The following is a 25,392-nucleotide window of genomic DNA, read 5'->3' as shown; positions in this document are numbered from 1 at the left end:
ACGAAAAACAAGCACACTTTTCCCAAAGATGATTTCTGTCACTGAAGGAAGTTCTCATCACCTTAATGTTTGTTCAGTGATAGTTTTCATGATAAGATCGATTAGCAAATATTGTATCGTTGTCCAAAGAATCAATATATTGTATCGATATGAAACCAGTGATAACCACACCCAACAGTTACATGGATACTGAGTTCACAAATAACTATATGGAAAAGCAGGCACACTTTTGACCTAGTGTGCAGAGCCTCATCTTTTTTTCTCATTTTTCTTCAAATAAATATGAAAGACAGCATCTGTAAATCACAACATGAGTGATTTAGCTTGTCATGCTGTGTGTAGAGATACGGAGATAAACGCACAAACACAACTTTAAAGTACCATTAACATCATGAATCAAACAAACATCGTCAGCCTTACAAAGGTAAAAGATTGGGTAGTCAGTCATAAAATAACAAACAATAAAAAGGAATACCTACCAAGTTTTGCCTCGGATGTGTCCATCTCCCATTTGCTTTTTGGGATGTAGCCCTATATTATATAAAGAAACACTGCAATGGTTAAACATTTGGATGACACAGGGAGAGGGAGAGACACAGCAGGGGTGGCTGAAAGAGAGCAGACTGGTTTATCAAAAGACAACAAAGACAACTGAAGGATGAGGACGTGTCGAGTTAGCAAGACATAATGGGACAGTGGCATGCAAATATTTTGACCTTGCAAGTTGGGAGAAACTAAATTGTTCAGAAAAAAATGATCTTGTTCGTTCTGGGCTACATGTAGAAGGAACAGGAGGCCTGGAGCACACTGCTTATGAGAGCAGCGTGTGAGCGACGCGAAACCTGTTGGGTTTATTTTGGCATCCATGTTAACAGGTCAGAACGGCCAAACTGCTGGTCAGGCACATCTCAGCTGCTTTTCCGCCGTGGTACATCTAGAGAACAGTGGCTTACTGATTTTTTTGCGCTTGTCTTCTCGGCTGTCAGCAGAAATAGACGCTGAAAATGGCGTTTTGATAGCACCGCCTTTAATTACAGTTTTAATGTCTTTATCTGTCACAGACATAAGGAAATACAACTGTCTGCTTTACGCAATTTTTCCTTCCCTTTTAAAAATAAAAGCCCTCTGACAACGCCTCTGTTGACAGAAACCCATCAGTTGTTGACACAAGGCATTTTATTGGGCAACATTTGCAAGACCTTGTTGTTGACAACACAGGAGCTCGCACAACTTCATTAGAGAGTAGAAATATGTGCTGATAATTGTGGAAATACTGAACTCATAGCAGCTGAAAGCCTCGCAGAAGTGTCACAGCAACAACGCAGCCAGTGTGAACGCCGCGAGCGTGCAGCACGCTGCAGTTCGGTGAGGTTGCCATCACGTGCTGCTCATGAATGCAGTGTGTTCCAGGCGTAAGAAAGGAAAACAGCTGTGCTCTTCTTGGAGAACACAACGTCTGCTCCAACATGCCAGTCCCTCCAGGATCTTCGTAACGCTGTGATCACAACAATTCATGCAAATTCATCTAATCCCGATGGATTCTGCATGACCTTACTATTTTGTCCAATCACCAACATTACCGCAAATTTGACTATTTAAACGGGTAAAAGCTCTTTTCAGTAGAGCTGCCTGCAGCGCATTGATATGCTCAGCATCTTGCCTCTCTGTGCGTTTATCATGAGATTATTGTAGCGCCTGCTGCAGAGTCTCACACACTTATAACATTTAGTAACAGGTTTACTGAGCAGTACCGTAACGCAAACACGTGGAGCGCTCCCATAGCTAATCCCGAGCTGAGCCCAGGGCAGGTGAATTTCAGCATCTTTCATGGTGAGGACAATTATCATTTCAAATGCACCATGAAAATTCACTGATACGTCTTCCTCATCTGCAATGTAGCCTATTCCACCTATCATCACTGTGTTTACGATCAGATAGGCCTGTTTCATCCTCATGGATCCTGCTGTTGCCTTCTAAAACTTCTTGATTGGCTCTGACGTATTTAACAAAGAAAACTTTGGACCGGCAAGGATTTAAAAAAAAAAATATCTGTTTTACTTTACATCAATATTTTCTCTAAAAATGCATCATAACTTTTAAAAATACTTGATAAAAAAAAAATGCCTTCAAATTTTGCAACAGTCACAAAAACAGGCCGTGACGTCCTGGAGGGACTGACAAGCATTTCAATCTTCTGTTGTGTAGTTTGCATGTGTGAACATATGATAGTGTGATCAGCACATTTGAAATTACAGAGAACAATGCCCCTGTGTCCCTTTCTGCCGTCCTGCTACACTTTAAAACTAATGTCAGTGTCGATAACTGAACATGAAAATGTTCCTAGTCAAAAGCACACTGTGTGCTTCTCCAACAGCATCCCTAACCAATACTCAGCCGTCAAATGACACTGATGTAATTTGTAATATGATGCTATTTGGTTGGCTAGCTAACAGCAAACTGCTGATGGTTTGCTATCAGCAATAGCCAGTTCCTCAGTAAGGAAACAGCTGGATGGAAAATAACAGAGGTAAGATATCAACTGCACCAAATTCTTTCTTGGGCACTCATTAGATATTAAGTGCAATAAACCCTGCAGGGTAGTTTGCTAATCTTGAAGGAAGTTATCTTGGATAACTACATGCTTCAGTTTTGAGAGCAAAATAACACAAGAGTCAAAATCATGACCAGCATGTCAAGTAGTGTTGTGAAATGTATCAGTTTATCAATATATATTAATTATCAATATCTGAAACAATTTCAGTACTCATTTCCTGCAGCGTCAGTACACCAGAACAAGCTGCATTTTGTTGTTCTCTCTTATCGTTAATGTTTCCAACAGTCATCACTGTCATGTTACAGCCTTGTTTTACAAATCTTTTAACAGACTGTTGTACATTTTATATCTTCAACTTACATTTTTACCAGTGGTATGGAAAATGGTATTGAATGTCAATATTTTTCAAGGTATTGTACTGAAGTTAGAAATTTCAGCTCTTATGCAAACACTTAATTAAAATTCAAAATTAACTTTAGAGCCCTGCTAAAAACCACTGCCCTGAGCAGTAAGAGCCTCTGCGACGAGTCATGAAATAAATATATAAAACTGGTAACAGTTGTATCTGTTGCCCATCTCTGTCAAAATGTTATGATTTATGTTATGATCATGTTTGCTGGTGTCATTGGTCGAGAAACTACATATTTAGGTCAGTTTATGTCCCTTTGTTGATTGTTTTATTGACATTTTTGTTCCTTTTTTTGTTTGCTTTTTTCACTCTTGATGTTTTTCTTTGTTAAGAGTATGTGGAGGAGTCTTGTCTTTTTTATAACTTTCTATTTCTTATTACAACAACATTAATCTACCTGTCTCTCTAATAAAAGGAACACTTAATCTGAAAATATTTACACTGCAGTATTATTTAATTCCACGAGACGTATTCTAAAATATAAGTATGCATTCATTTTGCTTGTTTGTTTGTATTTCTGACATTTTTGCTGTTTTTGCAGTATTTTTATTATTTGTTTTTCTTTATTTTTTACTTTAATTTACTTTTTTTTTAACCCCCTTGCATTTTTGTGCAAAAAGTTTGAGGCATGAGTTTATTCTTTTCTGATTCGACCTCTGCTTAGGTTTAAGATGGGCGGCAGTTTGCTGAGACGTTCGGCGTCACAGAGAGAAAACTCACAGACACCCACTCAAACCTGACAGGAGGTCTAATCAGGCACAGGAAGTGAAAACTCCCACGTTGGTGGACGTTGGATGTAAGGGATCTTTAAAGAAGTTGATATTTTTGTTCAGTATATTTAAGGCTCCTTTTGTAAGTGTTTTTTTCTGTAGTATTTAAGCTGAATATAACAGTTCTGATCCGTTGAGTTGTTGAGTATGCACATGTGGAAGAACAAATAAAAACAAAACAAGAATAATAAAGATGCGCTGCTGGAAATTCATCTTCCAGCAGCATCTGCTCAGGATTAATTTAAGATTAGATGCACAGAATTGCAGATTTCAACACAAACCAAAGCTTTATGATATAAAGCTGAGGACAAAAGGAATCCAGTTGCTTTACAAGACAACAGACTAAAAGTCTGTTTGGATTACTCATAAATATATTACAAACGTAGAGATGTAACGGTTACCGGTTATAATGATAATCACAGTAAAATTCCCAGATGATTAGTCAACCATTCAAATTTTAATTGTCATGACAACGTATTTGTTTACTCCGCTGTGAAATATTGTTATATTACAGTAAATATTGTCCGACTGTAATGCTTCAACCAAAGTTACAAGCAACAATCTACTACAGATGCAGCAACGTTGAACATTCAGCCCGTCCCTTCTTCTTTTGAAACATGCCAACATGAATCTGAAAGCATGGCAGAGGGCAGCACTAGTGAGAGTAATGTTCTTACATGCACATTGCTTTGTTTATATGGGTTTTGTGCTTATATTGTAAGCACATTCGCTTGGGTGATATTGTGCTCATTTAGACCTTTTCAATGCTTTTATGACGTCCTCTGGCCGAGCAAGACCAGCGCTGCAAAATTTTAAAAAAAGACTACTTGAGCATGTGTGAAGAAATGTCCTTGTGTTTGCAGTTTTCCTTTACCTGTAATGTGCACAAAGTGCAGTTTCCTCTCATGTACATTTAACGTGGTTTTCATGTTGCCGTTTTTTTACATAACTATTATTATTTTATTTTTTATGCAAAAAAGTGCAAAGTGCTGATACTTGATGCTTGTGATGATGATTATGTTTGTGTTTAATTCAAAATTAGGTGAAATGATTTCAGAGTGTGTATCAGTACTTTTTCAACATTTTCCAGCACATAACAGTATAAAGATAATATTGATAACTGTGATCATTTTGGTCACAATAATTGTGATATGAAAATTTCAAACCGTTACATCTTTTTACACACACAGAAGACAAACTGCCTCTTTAAAGACTTTCAATGAAATAATCAAATATAAGTAGCTGTAAACAGCATTCAGAGCATATCTATTATATATAACGCCTAAACCATGATTGTTGCACATGGCTCTCGAGAACTGGAGGGTGGGCATTACGTTTCTGTGACAACCCCGTGACTTCACTGAAGGCAAGGACTGTGCTATCAGCAGTAATTGACGTATGACTGCAGTGCATAGTGGCGTAATTAGCAAGTGGGACATTCACACAGGGACTTGCATGCACTCAAGTGCATGCACGGCCAGAGCATCTCACTCAATAAACAGAGAGGGTCTGTTTAAAACACACACAGAGATCGCGTGACTTCATTCTCTGCTCAGGACATCATAACTTCACTATAACTTTACATATTAAATAGTGATTTGCTGCTAATTTGATGCTCTGCATGCTGCATACGGAACCTTTAAAAAACACTACAAACATACTGGATACTTAGCTTGTACTGCCAAGTAGCAGCGGCTACATGCTCTGTCCACACACTGAGCAGTAAAGCACTGCACAGCACGCTCCTGAGCCACGCCACATCACCGCTGGATGTGGCCGCGACTGCAACAAACTGACCACATCCAACTGTGATGCCGGGTGTGGTAAATTCAAATTGTGAAAATATACTGATTATTAACAGTGGACTGATGATGCTAAAGCAGAGTGTCAGCACCACAGACAAACATTTTAAATTCTTGGTTTTAAAAAAACAACAACATAATATTCATCTAATTCATGATTAAACATGTTTCCATTGGTTACATACTGCACATGCTGAAGTATTATATTAAGCTTTATTAAATGTACTTTAAACCATCATATAGTGGCTTGTATGAAGTACTTCCCATACAGAAGTATATCCCAGGGACATGATGCACTACATTAACGACCCCCCCGCCCTTATGGGCACAGGTGGCCGTTAGATAAAGTGTTTCTTGCCTCTGCACATAGTTGTGAAGATGTAAGCAAAGCTTTTACTGGAAACATTGATTTTCCTATTTTGAGTCAAATGAGCCATTCTTTGATGACTCGATTTTGCTCATCTAAAGCATCAATATAAATGTAAGCTTTTTACAAACATGAAACATTGAAATTGTATTTACACATTTGTATAATTGTGTCCACTGAGGGACCAGAAAACCAGGTTTAGGAAAGCTTGATGTAAGCTTCAGTACAAAGACACTTACTGTGAAATTTGTGGACTTTGTTATAGGTATGATGTCTGTAACTGTGGTAATGTTTCTTGATTTCAGGAACGATGTACAACAAAAAAGAAAATTTTAAGTTTTTATACAATTTAAAACAAGCCATTATCACCAAGTAAGATATATCATGTAATTGGTTTTAAAAACTTGTGTAACTTATAACAAGATCGCTGCATTTTGCGTTGCCTCCACTGTGCACTGTTGTGTTCATTTTGGGAGTTCAAACACTGGAGGTGCTAGAAACCCTCATAAGGGCTTTGGAGGTATCAGTGTAATTACCATTATTTCTTAAAAGTATCTAGATACAAGAAACTAATTCCATGTTGGGAGACAACATGCGTGCGCTGTGTGGAACTGCAGGTCTTAACTGGCTGATTGTAATGATGATCAAAGCAGCTTTACTATTTAGTCTAAGGTAATACAGAGTTTACTGCACACATCTTGAACCACTTCCATCACTTTTTTGGATACTTCAAAGAATAGTCAACAACTGACTATGTCTCTGAAACATCAAAAATTTAAAACTGCATGAGTGCACTTAATGCTAAAACCGAGGGGTACTACACATTTTTAAAAAAAAATGTAAAAAATCACAGTGACTTTAGTTTTTGTAAACAAAATTGTATCAAAGTCTTTTATAAATATCAAGATATGCTATAAACATGACAGACAGAACCTGCACAGTCTGTGCAGAGCTGGTCTAACAAAGCAATCTCGCATGTTAGTGGAGCATTTTAATGTGCCGGTGGATACTGCGCTAGTGCTGTATCATATTATGATATGACAGATGTTAAAATGATCATCCATTGACAGGATGAATCCTTTTGGGTTCGGCTGGTGTAAAAATGTTCAAAATGTTTTGATATTAACATCAGACAGATGTGCCAAAATGAAGTAGCTGCTCCCGAGTGAAACATGATGAGGCTGAGAGAACACATGAATGAGAGCGAAGGGACTACAGTCCACCTGGTGGTGATAATAAGTCTGCCATGTGTCGTCTCAGCAACCCCCCCCCAACATAAATTAACAAATCTTTTTCATCTCCTTTATGTTGCCGTGCTCACCTCACGACCTGTCAGACACTAAAAGCTCATTAGTCTGTTATAAAGCAAACATAATGAAGCCAGGGTGCTGATGTAGGCTACTTTCTAAGTTTCCAGAGTATGTCATAATGACAAATGCTGGTTCAGGCAATTTGCATAAAAACAAACTACTTTGAGCTACTAGAACAGAAAACCTGACAGGCAAAACAGTAAACTGATCAAACTCTAAAATCTCGCCCGTCCTATCTTTTCTTCTTCTCTGACTCTACCAACACCTGAAATAAATATTTGGCTCTTGAGCTGCTCAGTTTACCAGAAGGTCACCAGCTGTTGTAGGTGTACAGACTGCTGTGAGAGAGGTGAGAGAACTAAGACAGGAAAGTTGTGGGCTTGACATCTTAACAATGAGCTGAAACTCAATGTTAAGCTCTGTGAAGCCGATGGGAGCTACAGATTCTGTTGATCACTGCCAGCGACTCATTCACATGGTTTTTCATTGTCATTTCATACATTATTATGAAATATCTATCATAAGTGCTTTTAATGTAAAAATGATTTTTTTGTGTGAATATTATGCAGTTGTACAAATGGAGCCCACTGTAAACTTTTTTAAAATTTCTGCTATTTTTTTCTTTTTTGTTCTTATAAAAATGACTTTTTGTGATCACAATTTCATGGAAATTATTCCTCAGTCCAGCTTGGTCCTGAGCTTTGTAAACTGTGTGTGGGGACAATGCCCCTGTATGAAGTACCAAAGCGAAACATGAAATTTTGAAACTTCAAACATCTGTTACTAAATTCTTAGTGCCACAGCTTTTATGATTTCATCAAAATGTCGACACAACTCCACCAGTGCAGGTAAATCATTTTTTACCTTTTTTTCCTCAAAGTTTGTTAAAATTTTACCAGAACAGTTGTAAAACATCTTTAGAACTGGATAAATAATTATATTATTAGCTTTGTCAACTGTATTATAACTGGAGCCCAAAAACACTGTTTGCTGCTGTCAGCATTTAAATTCATGTCAGATGAAATGTTTAGCTCATTTTTGTAAATTTCATTCGGCAGACAAATTAATGTCATTCGTTTATTCCGTTTAAAATGTCAGAATTTTTAACCTTTTGGTGATTTCATAATAAAAATTAATGACACACTGATTACTCATAAGAACCTTTTCCACTTAAAAACAGATTAGACAGGTCCCCCCCCTTATTTTTATTATTGTGGTTGATATTCAGTCTCTTTCTTTTGATCTTTTTTTTTTTTTTTTTTTTTTTTTTTACCTTTTGAACTTAAAAGTGATTTTTCACTCTTGGTGTGAAGATGACAACTACTTCAAATTTAACTCATCATGAAATCTAGGTAAATCCTCAAGAATAAGTAAATAAAGGAAAACAGGAAGCCTTGCAACTGCTCCTTTATTGGAACTGATTATTGAATCTATCATTTTAGGACTGATTCAGTTTCACTGTTCTGTTCTGCTCATTCTTGTAAACGATATTTTCTGCATAATAAATTAAATTACTGGATGTTATGTGATAGATGGGAATACAAATAAGTGGAAATGATTCTGAAAACTAAGTGGCTAAAAATTTAAGCTTTTCGTGTCCTACCAGATCACCCTCTTCTTCCTCCTCTCTCTTTGGCTCCTGGGGCTCGTCATCGGGATTGAAGTCTTCCATTTCAACCTAATAACAGAAGTACACGTTAGTTTATCTCAGTTTATTGGAGAAAGGGCTTTAACCACAATTATGAGAACCGACAGAAGAACTCACCTCCTCTATAGCAGCATCCTGAAGCAGGGAGCGGACATCCAAGCGCACCATGTGACGTGGCGAAGGCTCCCAGTTGTTGGACATCTGTGTAGAGAGAGCTCCATTAAGATATGTGCTCTATAGGAGCTTCAGCAGACACTACTCGTATCATAAACGTATCTGAGACACTTGTTTGATATTACAGACCCTCATTATATCCTTTAGTGTGCGCCCATGGACGTTTCTCTTCGCACAAGTCTGAGTGTCTGCAGTGATCTCAGCAAGATACACCTTGAAATCAGAAAAACAAAACCTCTTTAGCACAGGGCAGACAGGAATAACAATTTTTTTTAACTCATTCATGAGAAAAACTCACCTCAAAACCTTTTGTTTTCGCTGCGCTCCAGAACTGATCAAAATGTTTAACCCTGTCGTTTATAGTGTCCAAAATGATAAAGGGGAAAAAGCCGTCATCCAGAGTTTTCTTGAATGTTTTCAGCATGCTGTTACGGTAGGTATCCTCCATCTCTGGCTCATACTCGTACTCAAGAACCTGCAAGACACATTTGCTTTTGCATTACATTGTTTACAGTGTTCACAGTAACAATTGTTATACATCTGCCAGATGATATTATGGCTACACGATTATTGCCAAAATGATAATCGCACTTATTCTGATCAACATTTACTAATCATGACTATTTACTGAATTTAGGAACAAAGTAGGAGTACCGTTTTTTTTTTTGCACTTTCATATTTAAATTAACAGAACACTGCTTTCACCTCCATGTTGTGCTACATTCCTGCAAATCTTTGCATCAAAATAAGATGTCCTTATTCTCATTTATTGGCAGCGCAGACTCAATTATCATGTACAACAGCTCTTTATAAGTGGAAGCAGGCTTTTAGTTTAGGAAGCACTTGCTTTGGTATGCAGTGGAGTTTTCTCTGAGCGGTGTCAGGTTGTAAAAATAATGCCAGTCTAATTAGATTTGGCTGTTAATGTTTATTTTTATTGTAAACAACATAACAGTGCTAATGTTAGAACAGAAATGTTCTGCATCTTTTGCAAACACTAGATATTAAACAAATGCCAGAGACTGCACTGCACTATGTTCCTGTGAGCTGTAAATTCACCACTTCAATGCAGAACACTGCGTAACACTGCACAGCACACTGACTAGCAAAAAAAAAAAAGACAGAACAACAAAAAACCCATAACTGCTCAACTTTAAGCAATCTCAGTCGACTGAGGAGTCTTTAATGGATTATTTAAATTTCAAACTTTCACGGGTCAGCCCTAGGGCAGAGCACGCATTTTAAGTGTCAATATAGCAAACAATCATGTTCATTTACCTGTGCTAAGTCAAAATCATGATTGTGATTAATATTTGATTAACTGTCCAGCCCTAGTTGATACTGCTCACTGATGGTGAATTTGATTTCCAGCTGCACACTTTTATTGTTGCACCCACCTTGGTTTTGACTCTTCTCCCCGTGTCCGGATCTTTCTCAGTTTTCTCAACCTCCGTCATGAAATAGTCATCCAAAACAAGAACTCTTGGAGGTGCGCCGCCACAATCAACTTCCTTATCCTGAACACCAACAAGATTGAAAAGCAAAGTTCTCATGTTTCTGCTTGCTTTCTTAATGAGACAATAATATTTATATTAAAAAAAAAGAAAGTAAAGACCTGGCTCTGTGAGTATTGCTGCTCTGTATTGTTTTAAAGTTCAGTTACATTACATCGCACTATGATTTGCTGATATGACTCCACTCACCCGTATGAGCTTTGCAACATGGCTTTTTCCACTTCCTGGAAGCCCCCTCATGATGATGACAATCTGTTAAAATATGTCACTGAAATGAGTACTCATTATTTAAGGACTTATTATGTGATATTGTAACATCAGGAAGCATCGCAGCGGTAATTAGTACCCTTTCAGGTCGAGATGATCTGCCAGGTGGTTTGAGGATATCGTCAATATTTTTTATTTCTGGCTTCTTCTCGACTCGTGGGGGAGGCTGTGGTGGAGGTGGGAGGGGTGGTGCAGTGGGAGGCCCTCGGTCGTCTGGATAACTTCTTCTGTCTACTGTAAAATATTCATTGCAGTTCAAGTATTTTTCTAAATGGCATTTTTGCCCATTCTAGATCTACTTTCAGTAATTAAGAAATAAAAAGGGATTTAAGCTCAGTACAGACTAACGTTTTGCGAGACGTTAGCTGAAACTTGCGACTACTTGAGATGATCTGGAGCGTTCTGAGATGGTGTCTCCATTTCAACAACTATATGTGCTTCAGTTTTGATTTCTATAGCTTTTCTCCCCAGTGTTTTAAACCAGTTTCATCTCGTCACAAACCTGTGGTTTGAACTGGGATTAAGAGTAAAATGAATTACTATCAAACACAGCTGTAGTTTGTGAGCAGACGTCGCAGAAAACAAAAATACCGTAAGGTGAGGAGCCGTGGCCGTAACGCTCAGGCAGACTGCGGTCAAGGGAGGTGCGCTCGTATGGATGTCGCTCGTAGCCAGGCCTTCCATAATCGTCTCGGTCCCGACTGTCACTTCGGTCCCTCTCTCGAAGATCCCGCTCTCTCTCCCTGTATCCTGACCGTGAATGAGGTGCCAGTGGAGATCTACACAGAGGAGAAGTTTCGTCAACAGAATTTCCTGCTTCAAACTGGCACACACTGACGACTAATCACAATGTAGAGACACAATGTGATATAGTACCTTTCTTCAATCATGGACTGTGTGCTTGGATCAAAAACAGACAAATAAAAAAAAGAATATTACATATGTATGGAAGCAACGCACTTCCCCACAGTTTGGGAAAAGGCCGCAGGGGAAACATGTTACCTGTCATCTCTCTCTCGTGGGGGATAGCGCTCCCTCTCATATCTCTCTCTTTCATATTCAGGCTTTTCTCTGTACAGTTCCCTCTCTCTGCTGTAATCCCGTCGTTCCATGTATGGGTCTGATCGTCTATCGTAATATGGGTCTCGGCTATAAGGATCTCTGTGACCAAGAGGTTCTAGGAGAAAAATTAATCAATGAACAACAGTTAGAAAATTGCAAACTGTGTAGAAAAAGAAAATCTTTATAGGAGAGAAACTCACCTTTTTCATAGCCCCTGTCTGATGGCACTGGGTCAGGTCTCAACACTATTCTCTCACCATAAGAGATCCGCTCAACGGTGGTTCCAGGCTCTGAAACATTGAGCGTTAATGTCACCAATATCATCCTTAAACTGTTTCTCATCTGTTAAAATGGTCAAATATGTTCATCTTTGCTGCTCATACCATGCCCATGCCCATAATCCACTGTCTTTGGAATAAATGAAGTTGTTGATGCAGAGAGAGATGACTGGTAATCTGTGGCAGGAGGCGCAGTATCCCAAGACACTGGATCGGTTACAGCTGTCTTTGCCGCTGCAGACATGCCCTAAAGATTTAATATGATACCGATCAAAAATTAATAAATGCAATGTAATAAGACCGACAAGCAATATACTAATTATATGCAATGTATCGTGACTATATGTAATAAACATCAAGCCACCAGCACAAACATCATACATCGCATGCACTCCCCCTGCCCATCTGGCCACGCACTCATGGGCGATAGCGTGTGAGCCGGCGAGGTGTGTGTTTTTCTACTTACAGGGCTCAATACCGCAATCATTTTGCCACATTTTTTGACTTTTTTTTTTGCCACCATGGAGCACCAGAGGGTCTTGCAAATACTGATATACGAACTGGAGGCCTCTTAGTATTCAAGCTCACACTGAATAAATCCTCACGTTAACAAGAGAGGTTTAACTTTCTACTAACAGTTAACAGCTAACTGTTTACTGGAAGCTTCAAGTTAACCCAAGACGAGTCAGGTGTTTCAGAATAAAAGCACCAGTTGTTCCACTTTGGTTCATTTCATCTAGGTCTGTGAGCATTAACGTGTTAATAGCTATTTTTTTTAAACGCCAACATTACTGTCTTTAAGATGCTTTACGTGGCTGCGTTTTAAAGCTAAAGAGTAGAGTATAACTGCATTCCTTAACTTTACAAAAGTACTTTATTAAACATAATTATAACAGGGGGATAATTTACCTTACTTTATTATAACAGATATTTATTTAATTTTATAAAAGTAATTTAACTTAATTATAACAGAACTTTATTTCACTGAAGTTTGGCACCAGTTTATTCAGTACTTCAGTAGTTTACAGGAGATTTCAAAATTGAGATACATATTGTGTATTGGGATTTAGTGATTTTAATATAATTATATAAATAACAATAATTTAAAAAATCTAGAAAAATATAACTGAGAAAAGGAATTTGTATAATTGTTTGGAACATAAATGCTAAAAAAAAGTCTGCCAACTATCCTCTAGTGGCCATGTTGACAACATGTTTTGAACTGACACGCATAACCACTGATGATGCGATTGTTAAAGCAATGTGCTCCCACAAATTGGGCTAAAATAGTTAGGAGTTAGTGAAAATAAATTACCTTCAGGACATTCCTGATGTCTTGTGGGATCTCCAGACCAAGAAGCCCAGCAGGAAGCTCAGACAGGATGTCAGGTGGTGCAGGCTGAGGTTCAGTGCCAGCTGTCTTCCCCTCCTGCATTTCCCTTTAGACAAAAGAATGAAAGTTAAGTTTAAGCTAAGTTTAAGTTCCCCAAGTTCATTAGACCATAATGTAAAGTATGTAATATACTAGCAGAATGTACTTTGTGAAAACCTAGCTTATGATTTATGTATTAATGATGAAAGTCTAGAAGTTACCTTATAAGTTTAAGCTCTTGAGCAGCTTTCAAGATGATCTCGTGCTGACGCTGGGAGAGAGCAAGTACATTTGCTCCACTTGTTCCTTGCAATGTCGGATCAACTGTGCTCCCTGGTGCACTCGTGACAGGTGCAGCAGTTGGTAGAGATGAACGTATATCCAAAGGAGGCTCATCTTTGCGCTCTTCATATCGAGCTCTGTGATCCTCATAGTCAGCAGGATACCCTCTCTCTGGCCTATCCCATTCTGACGTTGGTGCTGGTGGTGGGTATGGTGGTTCTTCCTGCCGGTACGGTGTCTCATCTCTATACTCACGAATTCTAAGTTCTCCTCTTCCCCTGTCATGCTCATCATAAGGATATGGGCGACCTCTTTCTCTTTCCTCTGGCCAATGGCCATCTCTGTAGGGCTCAGGTGGCGGCATACGGGGAGGATAGTCCCTCTCAGGAGGAGGACGCTCACTGTCCCATTCTGACTCATAGTACTTTGCCTCATGTCGATAGTCATCAGGAGGATAGTCCCTTGGTGGCCGCCAGCGATACCCTTCTTCGCCATGACCATAATCCTCTACAAAACCCTCATTATGTCTTTCTTCATATTCCTCATGTGTTGGACCTGGCCGCCACATGCCTCTTGCCATCCCTCGACCCATAGGTCTCCGCCTCATTCCTCCCGCATCCATCATCTCATGTGGAGGCAAAGGACGGCCTCTGCCATGTGGCGGTTGCCACTCTGATTCTCTCTCCATACCCTCATCGTACTCCTCCATGGCATCCATCATTTCGTGAGACGGTGGGGGTACACGACGCCTGCCTCTTCCTGCATCAGGATGCATCGGATGGCCATGAGGGTCATGTCCATGGTACCCTTCTGGATCCATTTCGCTATCATCCATGTCCATTCCATGACCTAATGACTCGTGATCCATCGGCCCATGTGCTGGGTGAGGGGGGCGTCCTCGTCCTGGGTGCATGAAACCAGGATGACCAGGAGGAGGACGACCCCGACCAGGTGGAAATGGGGGTCTCATGCCTCTCATTGGAGGTCTCCTTTCTGCCCAGTAAGGATCCCCTTCTTCTGAGTACTCCTCTGACTCTTCTTCCCAGTGTCTGTCCATTGGCTCTCCTCTACCCATGGGATGTCCACCTCTACCCATAGGTGGCCCTCCTCTACCCATAGGGGGGCCTCCTCTTCCCATTGGGGGTCCTCCCCTACCCATAGGGGGTCCCCCTCTTCCCATGGGAGGTCCCCCTCTTCCCATGGGAGGTCCCCCTCTACCCATGGGAGGTCCTCCTCTACCCATAGGTGGACCCCCTCTACCCATAGGTGGTCCGCCTCTAACCATAGGTGGCCCTCCTCTCCCCATAGGGGGTCCGCCTCTACCCATAGGTAAACCTCTTCCCATAGGAGGACCACCTCTACCCATAGGTGGTCCTCCTCTTCCCATAAAGTGCCCTCCTCTCATCATATGTGGCCCTCCTCTCATAGGGGGTCCTCCCATAGGCTCTTCATAATACTCTTCCTCTGCTGAATAGTGATGTCCGTCTGGCATCCATATGTCTTCGGATGGCAACTCCGATTCCTCACCACCACACTCCTCGTATGAAGGATCTTGCCAGTGATACTCTTCCTGCTCTTCTGGCATCTCCATGTTCTCTTCAGACGGCATGTAGTCGTAAGACATTTCTCCCATATCCTCCCCATGGGGCATGGTTTTTGGTCCCCTGAAATCTTCACAGCCCCTCTGCCCACGCCCTCGTCCAAGCATTTGGACAGGTACTGGGGGCTGGCCTCGCCCCCTCCCTGGGGGAAGCCTTGGAGGATCTAGTCTTGACTGTAAACGGTCTGACTCTTGTGGTTCCTGTTGGATTCCAGTCGGCTTTGGAAGAACTGGGGGTTTGTTGTTTGTCAATGGTCCATCTGGTTTGATGGGAGTTTGTGGAGCACTATTTTTTGATACCACAGTAGAGGAAGCAGTTACGGAAGGCTTGCCATTTGCAGGTTTTGGCTTTTCACTACCTTTAGAAGCATTCTTGCTATCTGATTCTTCAGACTTTGTGCTTGTTTGTGATGTCTGAGGAATGGGGTCATCTGGGACAAAAAAGCCCTCAGCTCCAAGCAAGTTGTCATCTGTCATGTCATCAGCATTGGCCTTATTGCGTGGTTCTGATTCACTTTTTTCATTTACAGACTGTGGCTGCCCGGCTAACTTTCCAGGAGTCTTTGAATCCATACTGGCTGGTTGTTTAGGAGCTGGTTGTGGCTTAGGTTGGGGAGCTTGCTGTTGTTTTTGCTGGGGCACAGGTGGGCGTTCAAGAAGAGGTTGGGGGGCAGTGACTCTTGGGGTCTGTTCAAACCTGGGCTGCCCCCCAAATCGAGGTTGATCAAATCTGGGGGGACCATCAAAGCGCTGCCGTGGTTGGTCAAATCTGGGAGGACCATCAAACCGTTGCCTTGGCTGGTCAAATCGAGAGGGGCCATCAAAACGCTGCTGTGGTTGGTTAAACCTTGAGGGTCCATCAAAGCGCTGCTGTGGCTGGTCAAATCTAGCGTTGTTTCCGCTGGGACCAGCAGGACTACAGGAATTGTAAGAAAAAATATTATTAGTAAAGCTTTTTTTTAGGAATTGCACAACAATATAAAACAAAACATATTTGTAGTAAACATGAGGTGTTGAATGAATTCAAATAGTGATGTTATGAAAATGTTTCCTTTTGAAAATCCTTTCTCAAATTTATCAATTTTAATTACAAAAAAAGGCATCACAGCAGTACAAACAATCCAGACTGACCGTGGACCTCTGACATTGTTGATGCTTGGTGGCTGAATGGTTGGGGGACCTGGGGGTCTGACTCCAATGCCAGCAGGGCCGGGTCCTCTCAAAAGGGGAGCAGCAGTTGGTTCTGAAGCTGGCCCAAAGCCAGTGGGCCGTGGACCTTGAGAATTGGGACCAACAGCAATTGGGGAATTCTGCATACCCGGGTTTGCTGACTGCTGCTGCATGTCTTGTCCTGGGTACTGGCCATACTGTCCCATCATTCCACTACTATACTGGTTTGTGGGGAATGGTGCCATGGCAGTGAGAGTGGCCACTCTCTCTTGAAGGTGGGCATTGGTGGCATTCATCTGCTCCTGCCACTGCTTCCACTGGCGCTCATAGTCCTGCAGTTGGTCTTTGTGGGGATAGGTCTGGAACTGCTCATGCCACAGGGCGAAGGTGCGATTCCAGTCCGCAAATAAAGGGGTGAACTGCTGCTGTTGCATTTCATAGTGCCTCAGTTGCATGTCAGTAGACATTGCCTGTAGCAAAGGACATTTGGTTCATGTAGTATCTTTCATGTAGATGTGGAACAAAGAAGTCACTGAGACATGACATGTAAAAATTACAAACTTATGGGCTTCCAGGATGCTACTAGGTTTACGGATCAGAGTTGTTCCAGTCTTTTGGTTCCTCAAAATATACGTTGCTTGATTTTCACCTGCCATTTTCTGTAAACAACAGGTAATTTTTGGAGCAGGGTATATAACCAGTACCATTCACTTACCTGTAGGTTTGCAGGTTGCTGAATCAGCTGTTGGTACTGTTCCAGGACCTGCTGAAGCTTTTCGTGCTGTTGCATAAGAGCTTGGTATTGTAAGCCTGCTCTCTGCTGTTGTACCTTTTGCCACTGCGCTGCTGCAGCCTGTAGCTGTTGGAGTCGGGCAGCCTCCTCTGGGTCTTTTGGGACCTCAGGCTTTAAACAGAAATAAGCAATATTGGAGCAGAGCATATTTTTGTAACTCACAAGGAATCTTTTTAACATAACAGGTGGTTGTTTAGGGGGTGACATTAGAACATATTACACAGGATTCAATCGAAATGTAAACAGCAAAATCCATATAACCCTATTTATCCAATGCACTTTACAAGGTTTTTGCCGCTCATTCATCTATTCATGCACACACTCACAGACTGATAGCAGGGGGCTACCATGATCAGGCCAAAAACCCTGTGTGCAGCCCTGACTCGCTCTACCGCCTGAGCCACAGCTGCCCCTTTTTTGGCTAGAACTGGGATTGATCCAAGCCAGTATTGGCACTGAGTTCCGAAACTGACGTAACTCCGTCATTTCGGACTGGCATCACCGATCCAGGTACTAATCCAGATTCCACAGTCTGATTTTGGCTACCATGCATAAAGCACCTGGTGTTTGCTCACATATAACAAGAGGTGGGTAAAAGTATGGATACAAGCGCATTACTATCACTTCTGTTACTTAAACTGGACAGGTGGGAAGGTCAATGGGGATTAATTATCACTATTACAAGGGGAAAGATGAATGAATGTGCTTGAGTCCCATGAATTTCAACCATTCATGACATGACAGTAATCACATAACCACGTTATCAAATATGGTTAAATATCTGTGGACATGATAACGGGAGAGTGATTAGTGGGACTTACTGTGTCCGTAAATGTAGGTGATTTTCCTACATTGTCACTCTGTAAATTCATGCAAACAGCAAAAACAATGTTTAGATTCACTGATGATCTTACATCTTCTCTGCCATTCTTAGTTTAAAACTGGATTTGGCATGTTCTTGAATGCAACACTTACAAAAGCACTTGTGGTTGAGTAAAAGAATTGTGCGCAGCTCTATAATGAAATAAATAACAGTGTTTAACTTATGAATTGCACATTTTGCAATTTTATTTATTTATTGCCTTTTCCAGATTACTGCCATCTTCAACAGTTTTTGTTGACAATCTTAGTACCAGCTAAATTAAGCAACGAGGACAAGTCCAATAAACACTTCTTTCTAAATCTGTGCGCCCAGATTACTTTTTTTCAAACTTGTAATCTCCAGCCCCAACCCATGATGACTCAAGTGAGGGGCCCCCTCTAAAGCTACAAAGGGCTTTGTAGAACATATTTTGTATGTCCTCTACAACTCACATTGACCTTTGTAAAACTGGTGGGGTTCACCTTTACCTAAGATAATTCTGACATTCACACCTCTACAACATTGTAGTCATGCTCACCTTTGCATCTTCAGGAGGAGGAGGTGGTACTGGCGGTTCGTCTTTTGGAGGGGGTGGAGGAGGTGCCCCTTTTGACTGTTCTGATGAAGGAGGATGAGTTCCTTGGCCCTTGGCTGGTGGCGGCACAGGACCATCACCACTCTTCTGATTCTGTTTGGCTCTCTCTTGCTTTAACTTCTGTAGATTTTTAAGATGTTGTTTGTACCAAAGTTGCTGTTGCTCCTGTGTGAATCAATAACGGAAATATTCGTCAGACAAGGCACTCTGGGAACCTCGTACTTACAACTTACAACAAATGTTTGTGCAATCTTGCGTTTCTTGTTTTTGAAAAACATAGTAAATTAACAGGGGCAGTATTCATTTCACACACAAATATTGCTCAGCTATAAAATTAACAGGCTTGACATTGCACATCACAGAGCTCTACTCTAAATTCATAATGACCACATTAGAAATGCATACAATACCAGGCTATACTGCTGAATTAAATTATTATTTCCTCAAACTAATGCTCTGCATAGCTCGTTCTTTATTAACAGATGGGTAAAAAAAAATCAACAAGGAAAAATCAACATGTGCCTTTGCGTGGTGTCAGGCCACCATGACCTTTAAGAACAACTTCAGTGCTCATTGCCAAGTCTGTGGAACTCTACTGGAGGGATTAACACCACAAAATATTACCTAATTAAAATATACAGTGGCCATTAAATCAGCTAATCTCATTGAGATCAAGTTCTCTATAGCGAGTGAAGCAGATAGAAAGAAAAGTAAACATAGCCAGACATAACAAAAGGACCTACAGCATCAGAGACAATCAAAGTCATTACTTAATCAATTTGAAGATGAACGTTTAGATCATTTGCTCCGGTGGGGAGCATCGTTTTACATGTTGGTTAAAAATTCTCCATAGATGTTAAAATGCACTGAAATCTGTTGACTGTAAAGGCTATTGAATTTTGTTCAAATTAACTTAATAATTGCGGAACCATTCAGTAAGAACTGGTGCATGGAAGCATCTGAATTAAATATTTTTCATTACTGTTTTATTCAAGTTTTTTACTGAATTTGTCCCTGTCTGTATGTTCTTTAATTAATCTTGTTTTAATTCCACACAAAAATAGTGAAGCATTTTTAAATCAAATAAAGTGTATTGCCAAGTAATAGAGACATGATCAGGCCATTTTGTCATTCATAATGCAACATCAGGCTGTGCATAGGCTGTATGTATGACAACCCAAAATGTAGACTGGCTCATCCTGTTTCTTGTATGATTGTCAATCAAGGAGCAACTCTTAAAATGTGTTGTGGGATCTAAAATATCCACATTTTTTATCCAACCAAAGACATTCAAGTACTTTATTGATTGTTAATTAAGTAATTTGTTATCATCCGCCCTTTGATTCTGAAATAATCTACTGGTAGTCTTTAATCTGAAGTATCAAAACTTGTTTGAAATCCCATCAATAATTTTATATTGAATGTATTGAACAGTACACCCAGTTCATGCTTTACCCATACCCATACTCTGATCAACGTTCTGTGTACATAAGCAAGACTTCCCTCCTCACTGCCAGTGATGAGATTGAGTCTCAGTGCATGAGTTATGGTGGTTCTGAATACAAAAAATATTAGTTGTACTGGTTCAGTGTGCATGAGATGAACACAACAAAACATTGATCTTTCGAGTCATACCCTTAATTGCCTTTGTCAGTTATTTGATTTTCAATATACTTTGTTTTCCTCACTTTGCCGCAACATTTTATATGGACAGTATGATGCTTGCATTATGCATTTGTGTGCACAAGGATTACATAGTAGGGGTTGACCGATATTGGTTTTTCAAGGTCAATACCAATACCAATTATTAGTACTTAATGAGACCGATAACCAATATTTGGAAACAATATGCACATAAAAATGAAAGTATTTCTGTCAAAATGTTGATGGTGGAATAAAACAAACTCCAAAACAAAACTGTTTAAATGCATTCAGCAAATGTCTAATCAAAACTTTCAACATCATATACAGCAAGTTCACTGCAACTTTGTTAAGAAAGTTCAGTGCACATTTAAGTAAGGAAATGAATGAATAAAAATAGCTACCTAAGGTTTTACAAAGTAAAAGTTCCTCCAATGCAGACACTTGGATCGTGTATTGCAGACTGCCTTTCCTGGTGTTGGTTGAGTGTAATACAAACAACATAAAACCTTGATACAGATAATTAGCAAAATGCCAGATTTCAGCCCTGATAATCAGCCAAGCTGATAATCTGTCTTTTACATACCCTGCCATCAAAACCGGACTGAGACAAAGCAGAGTGTAAAACACTCTTGATAGTTAAAGCTAAATAAATGACATAAAATAATATGAACACCTGTACAGGTGGGTAATTTCTAGTAAACAAAAACAATGGCTGAGGTGTTCTTTGAATTCAAGTTCTCGCTTCCGGTTGTGATCAATGTGTTGGGATTTGGCACAAAAACATGTCAACACAAGAAGATAAAGACCATTACCTGCAGAGGTAAGGAGCTGTCCTCCTCTGCCGTGGACGACTCTTTCTTGACGGCCTCTTTGGGTTTGGGAGCACTGTTGTTCTCCGCTGGTTTGGTTGCAGGGGGCTCTGGAGGAGGAGGAACCGGCTGAGAGTCGTTGGGCTTGGGTGGCGGTGGGACGGGGAGGAGCTGAGGCTGACCCGCCAGAGGAGCAGGAGGACCTCTGTTCGGTGGTGCAGGTGTCTCCTCTTGCATATAATACGACTGAGGTGTACCCCCTCCTCCTTCTGAGTGCCACGATGACCCCGAATATCCACCTGAGTGTCCGCCACCGTACGTGTTATCATTGCTGCCGTGATGTAACACAGACTGGAGCTGTTTCTGGTGCAGCATCTGCAGCTGCTGCATCTGCTGGAGGTGTTGCTCCTGGAGACTGGAGAACATGGAGCCACCGGAGGAAGAGGAGGAGGAGGAGGAGGAGGCCTCGAAGCCACCGAACACCGGTGTCGTCCCGGTAAGGCCACCACCAGGTGGTTTACGGGGCCCACTCCCTCCATAGTTTTGCGACTGGGGTGCCCCATAACTTCCCCAGGAGGGATACATTGTTAAAAAAAGCAGAATCAAGTCTCTGATTTCTACTGTTGATGAAAAAAGTGAAGGTGTGCGCGCGGCCTTTGTGCTCACATTCAGCCGGGCGGAGAGGCTAACACAGCTAACAGCTAACGCTAACCTACTCAACGTTACATTTTCATTTCCCGACTGAGCCAGAGCGCGTTACAGTACGAGTATAAACGCCAACCCTGTACCAGCTACCCGTTATCCGTTAGAGAAAGAAATGTGCACGTCTAGCCTTGTGAAAATAACATTTAGAAAAGGTGATACCTTCGTGAGCCTGATGCTACAGAGACGCACTCGCTCAGCCACTGATGACGGAAGCGCGTCACAAGTCGTCAAGTGACAACTTCCGGTAGAGCTCAAACATTTTGTGATTATGGATTTTCAGACATATGGATCGATATGGATACAACTTGTGTCTTGTGTGTGGACGACATCGAAAATATTTGTCATGTAATTTATGAATGCCTCTGCGTTAAATTATTTTTGATGAAAATGGAACATTTCTTTAAAACACTGACTAGTTCAAGGGTTGAAACAGAAAAAAGACATATAATATTTTTGTATGATAAAAATGGACTTGCTAGTTGGAAAAAATAAAATAAAATTAGATTTTTTTTTCTTTTTTTTCACGGGAAATATTACATTCAGAAATGTAAATGGGCTCCAGAAATCCAAACATAACATGAAATGAAAGAGCAAAACTGAGAAAACACTGGGCATTTGTAATTCGTCAAAACATTTTTGTTTGATATTTTGGTTGATACCCAATGTGTATATGTATATATAAATTTTTTATGTATTTAGAATAATATTAATAAAATATATTATTATTATTATTATTATTATATTATTATTAGTTAGTTAGTAGTATTATTATTATTATCAGCCTTAAGTGAATGGAAACAAGTTTTTTTGATTTTGAACAAACACAGAATGGAATGGACCCAAATTAAACTACCAGTAGCAGCAGTATAATTTTGCTTAGATATTTTTATACTGCAAAACATTGATCATACTTGTTAATACAGTTTTTGTGGATTCATTGTCTGATAATGCACTACAAAAGAAAGGTCTTGGGTCAGATATTTACTTTACCAATAATAATAATGTAATGTGTTATGATAATAACCTTTATTTACACTGAACATTGGACAGAAAAAAATGGAAAATGTATTTTTTTTTTTAAAAAATAAAATTTTTATTAATAACAAAATAAAGGGATTTAAATAAAAAAAACAACTTTTCCTTTCTGGGGGGGTCAAAACATGTTCGGAGTGAATTAAAGCTTCACAGTTGCTATAGTGATTATGATACCAAGCAGCTGCACCTAGACCTAGACCTAGCTTTTGCCACAAGAGGGAGACATTTACAAAAACATTTCTGTAAGCAAAGAACATTTGACTGTGAGGAAAAAAAGATCTGTGATGATCTTCAACTCATAAGAAACAACAACAAAATAATTTATTGATAACAATAATAACAATTAGAATTATTAATTCCAATAAATGTTAAGCTCTAAAAATATTTCATGTACGTGAAAATATGTCAGGCTGCTGACTGAAGTAAAATCATGATTTAAATGAACAACAGTCATATATGTAACTACTCTGATTACAATAGATTGCATATGAAACAATGAATGAAAATAGCCTGAAAAATCTTCGTAGAGAGGCCTACAGCCTGCATGTCACATACGATCTGCAGTTTGTTGTCAGAGACCAACTGTGTGAGTTCAGACTGTGTTTAGAAACAGAGAGGGCAGGGTGGGAGGGAGAGCAGTGGGAGGTAAAAGACCAGTGACTTTAGGTTGCCCTTGAGGTCTGATACACATAAGAGTATTTTTTTCTTAAGATCACCAGTAAATCTGTATTAATTTTGACCAGAACCACTTAAAAAGAATCGTTAAAGCGGATTAATCAAGCCCGTCCTGTTTAATGTCTCCCGTTAATTAGTTTGTCAGCAGTGTTTTAATATCGCCTAATGACTTCATATTTCACTGATGACATTAAAGGGGTGTTAAAAGAGGGGAAATGGCCCATTCAGGATTCAGTTCTTTCGCTTAAGACGCCCTCGATGAATAAGACAAGGTCACGGAGGCCTCGCCTTTAGGGAGAGATACATTATCAGGGGATGGGGCTGGGAGAAATCCCATAGAGGAAGCTCTCTCCCCTCTAAAACAGCATGACGGGCACAATGTGATACAGTTCTGTCTTAGAACAATACACTGCACAGGGAATTCATGATACAGCTTAGGACAGCCACGCTGTATAGGATGGCAGGAGAGCCCCACAGTGTACAATAATACTGATATAATGCCTGGGAGGAGACACTGTTCATTTGTGTAGTGTATTAATAACAATACCATTTGAAGTGTGCATTAGAAGTTAGCCCTTTTCAATCTTCATCAGCACTTTCTGAAGCTTTCTAAGCAAAGAACAAAGAAATCAGAAATCGTAAAGTTGTAGCTCACAGTATTGAGGACACTGCATTTTCTCTGTGATGAAAATCCTATGTTAAACAAAATGCTCAATGGAGGCTAATGGATCCTGAACAAGTCCATGCGCTGCTTCCAAAATGCTTTGTTTGACAAATCAATTTTCCCATAACCCGGTGAGGAGAAAAGTGATGCGGATTGATCGCCCCCCCTGACTTTGTTTCCAGAATATTGTTTGATGGCTGGATAGATTAATTGGTATGACATTTGAAAGCCTTCTCTTGACTGTCAGCATCCAAGCCTCTACACGCCAATCGAACCCCGGTCTAATTGTCTCCTCTATAATACCTCACTTCACAAATTAGAGATGGTGCCTCCATAAACTATTCCCAATGTAAGACCCAAACAACATCACGCTGCTCAATCAGACGCCGGTTTGAATAGGGGTGATGGTGGGCTGATAAGACAGAGTGCATTAAAGGGCATCACCCCAAACCGCTGCGCCAGCACATCTTCCTCTCAGCACGGTCTGAAATATACAAATCAAATCCAAGCAGCTGCTCTGAGTAAATCTAGACTCATTAATACACTGTGGTTCATACTGTTTGAATCTCAGTTATGAGCCTTTTATGCATTAGGACAGCTACAGTAAGATAAAATTTAAAAATGACCTTGAATTTGCTGGTATGTTATGTCAAACATTTAGTTATCTGATCTGGTATTTAAATCTGTTTTTGTATGTTACATTTTGTAAATATTGTTGCTTGAAACATAATCAACAGTCCTTCGCAGAATCCATCTTGATATGTCACATAAAAAAGCACAGGTGTGAAAAGGAAATAAAAAAGATGGCTGAATACCATTTAGCTGCTCCAGTTTCAGGGTGCTGGTATTGTGCATGCTGGCTCACTGTCACACTGTCATGCATTACTAGGACACTTAAATAGAGCAGAGGATTGTTAATGTTATAAATCTTTTCCACAATGAGTCAAAATCTTTCAGCTGTGAAAAAAGTAAGACTGTTTTGATACATTGATACTTAACTTATGATTATGTGTCGGGTGGCCAACTAAATA

General features: G+C 40.1%; 1 protein-coding gene across 3 annotated transcripts in view; it reads right to left on the bottom strand.

Moving 5' to 3' along the window:
- ylpm1 (YLP motif containing 1) overlaps positions 1 to 22,180 on the bottom strand; it is a 30,363-nt gene extending 8,183 nt beyond the window's left edge. Inside the window, exons 1-18 of one of the 3 annotated variants that reach the window (XM_042503066.1) lie at positions 21,286 to 22,180; positions 18,773 to 18,994; positions 17,295 to 17,483; positions 16,541 to 17,049; positions 13,749 to 16,325; positions 13,471 to 13,594; positions 12,261 to 12,402; positions 12,078 to 12,167; positions 11,818 to 11,992; positions 11,407 to 11,594; positions 10,895 to 11,049; positions 10,738 to 10,800; positions 10,432 to 10,551; positions 9,333 to 9,509; positions 9,164 to 9,247; positions 8,978 to 9,061; positions 8,816 to 8,890; positions 480 to 531 (exon numbers count right to left, since the gene is read on the bottom strand). In XM_042503066.1, the coding sequence (XP_042359000.1) occupies positions 480 to 531; positions 8,816 to 8,890; positions 8,978 to 9,061; positions 9,164 to 9,247; positions 9,333 to 9,509; positions 10,432 to 10,551; positions 10,738 to 10,800; positions 10,895 to 11,049; positions 11,407 to 11,594; positions 11,818 to 11,992; positions 12,078 to 12,167; positions 12,261 to 12,402; positions 13,471 to 13,594; positions 13,749 to 16,325; positions 16,541 to 17,049; positions 17,295 to 17,483; positions 18,773 to 18,994; positions 21,286 to 21,867 (5,608 nt within the window). In that variant the 5' untranslated portion in view covers positions 21,868 to 22,180. The remainder of the gene's footprint in view (positions 1 to 479; positions 532 to 8,815; positions 8,891 to 8,977; positions 9,062 to 9,163; positions 9,248 to 9,332; positions 9,510 to 10,431; positions 10,552 to 10,737; positions 10,801 to 10,894; positions 11,050 to 11,406; positions 11,595 to 11,817; positions 11,993 to 12,077; positions 12,168 to 12,260; positions 12,403 to 13,470; positions 13,595 to 13,748; positions 16,326 to 16,540; positions 17,050 to 17,294; positions 17,484 to 18,772; positions 18,995 to 21,285) is intronic. The other 2 variants (XM_042503067.1, XM_042503068.1) reach the window with 2 other exon arrangements.
- Positions 22,181 to 25,392: the final 3,212 nt, after the last annotated feature.

Source organism: Plectropomus leopardus, chromosome 16 (genome assembly GCF_008729295.1).
Source record: "Plectropomus leopardus isolate mb chromosome 16, YSFRI_Pleo_2.0, whole genome shotgun sequence".
Classification (NCBI taxonomy): domain Eukaryota; kingdom Metazoa; phylum Chordata; class Actinopteri; order Perciformes; family Serranidae; genus Plectropomus; species Plectropomus leopardus.
This window is presented reverse-complemented; position numbering and strand designations above follow the sequence as displayed.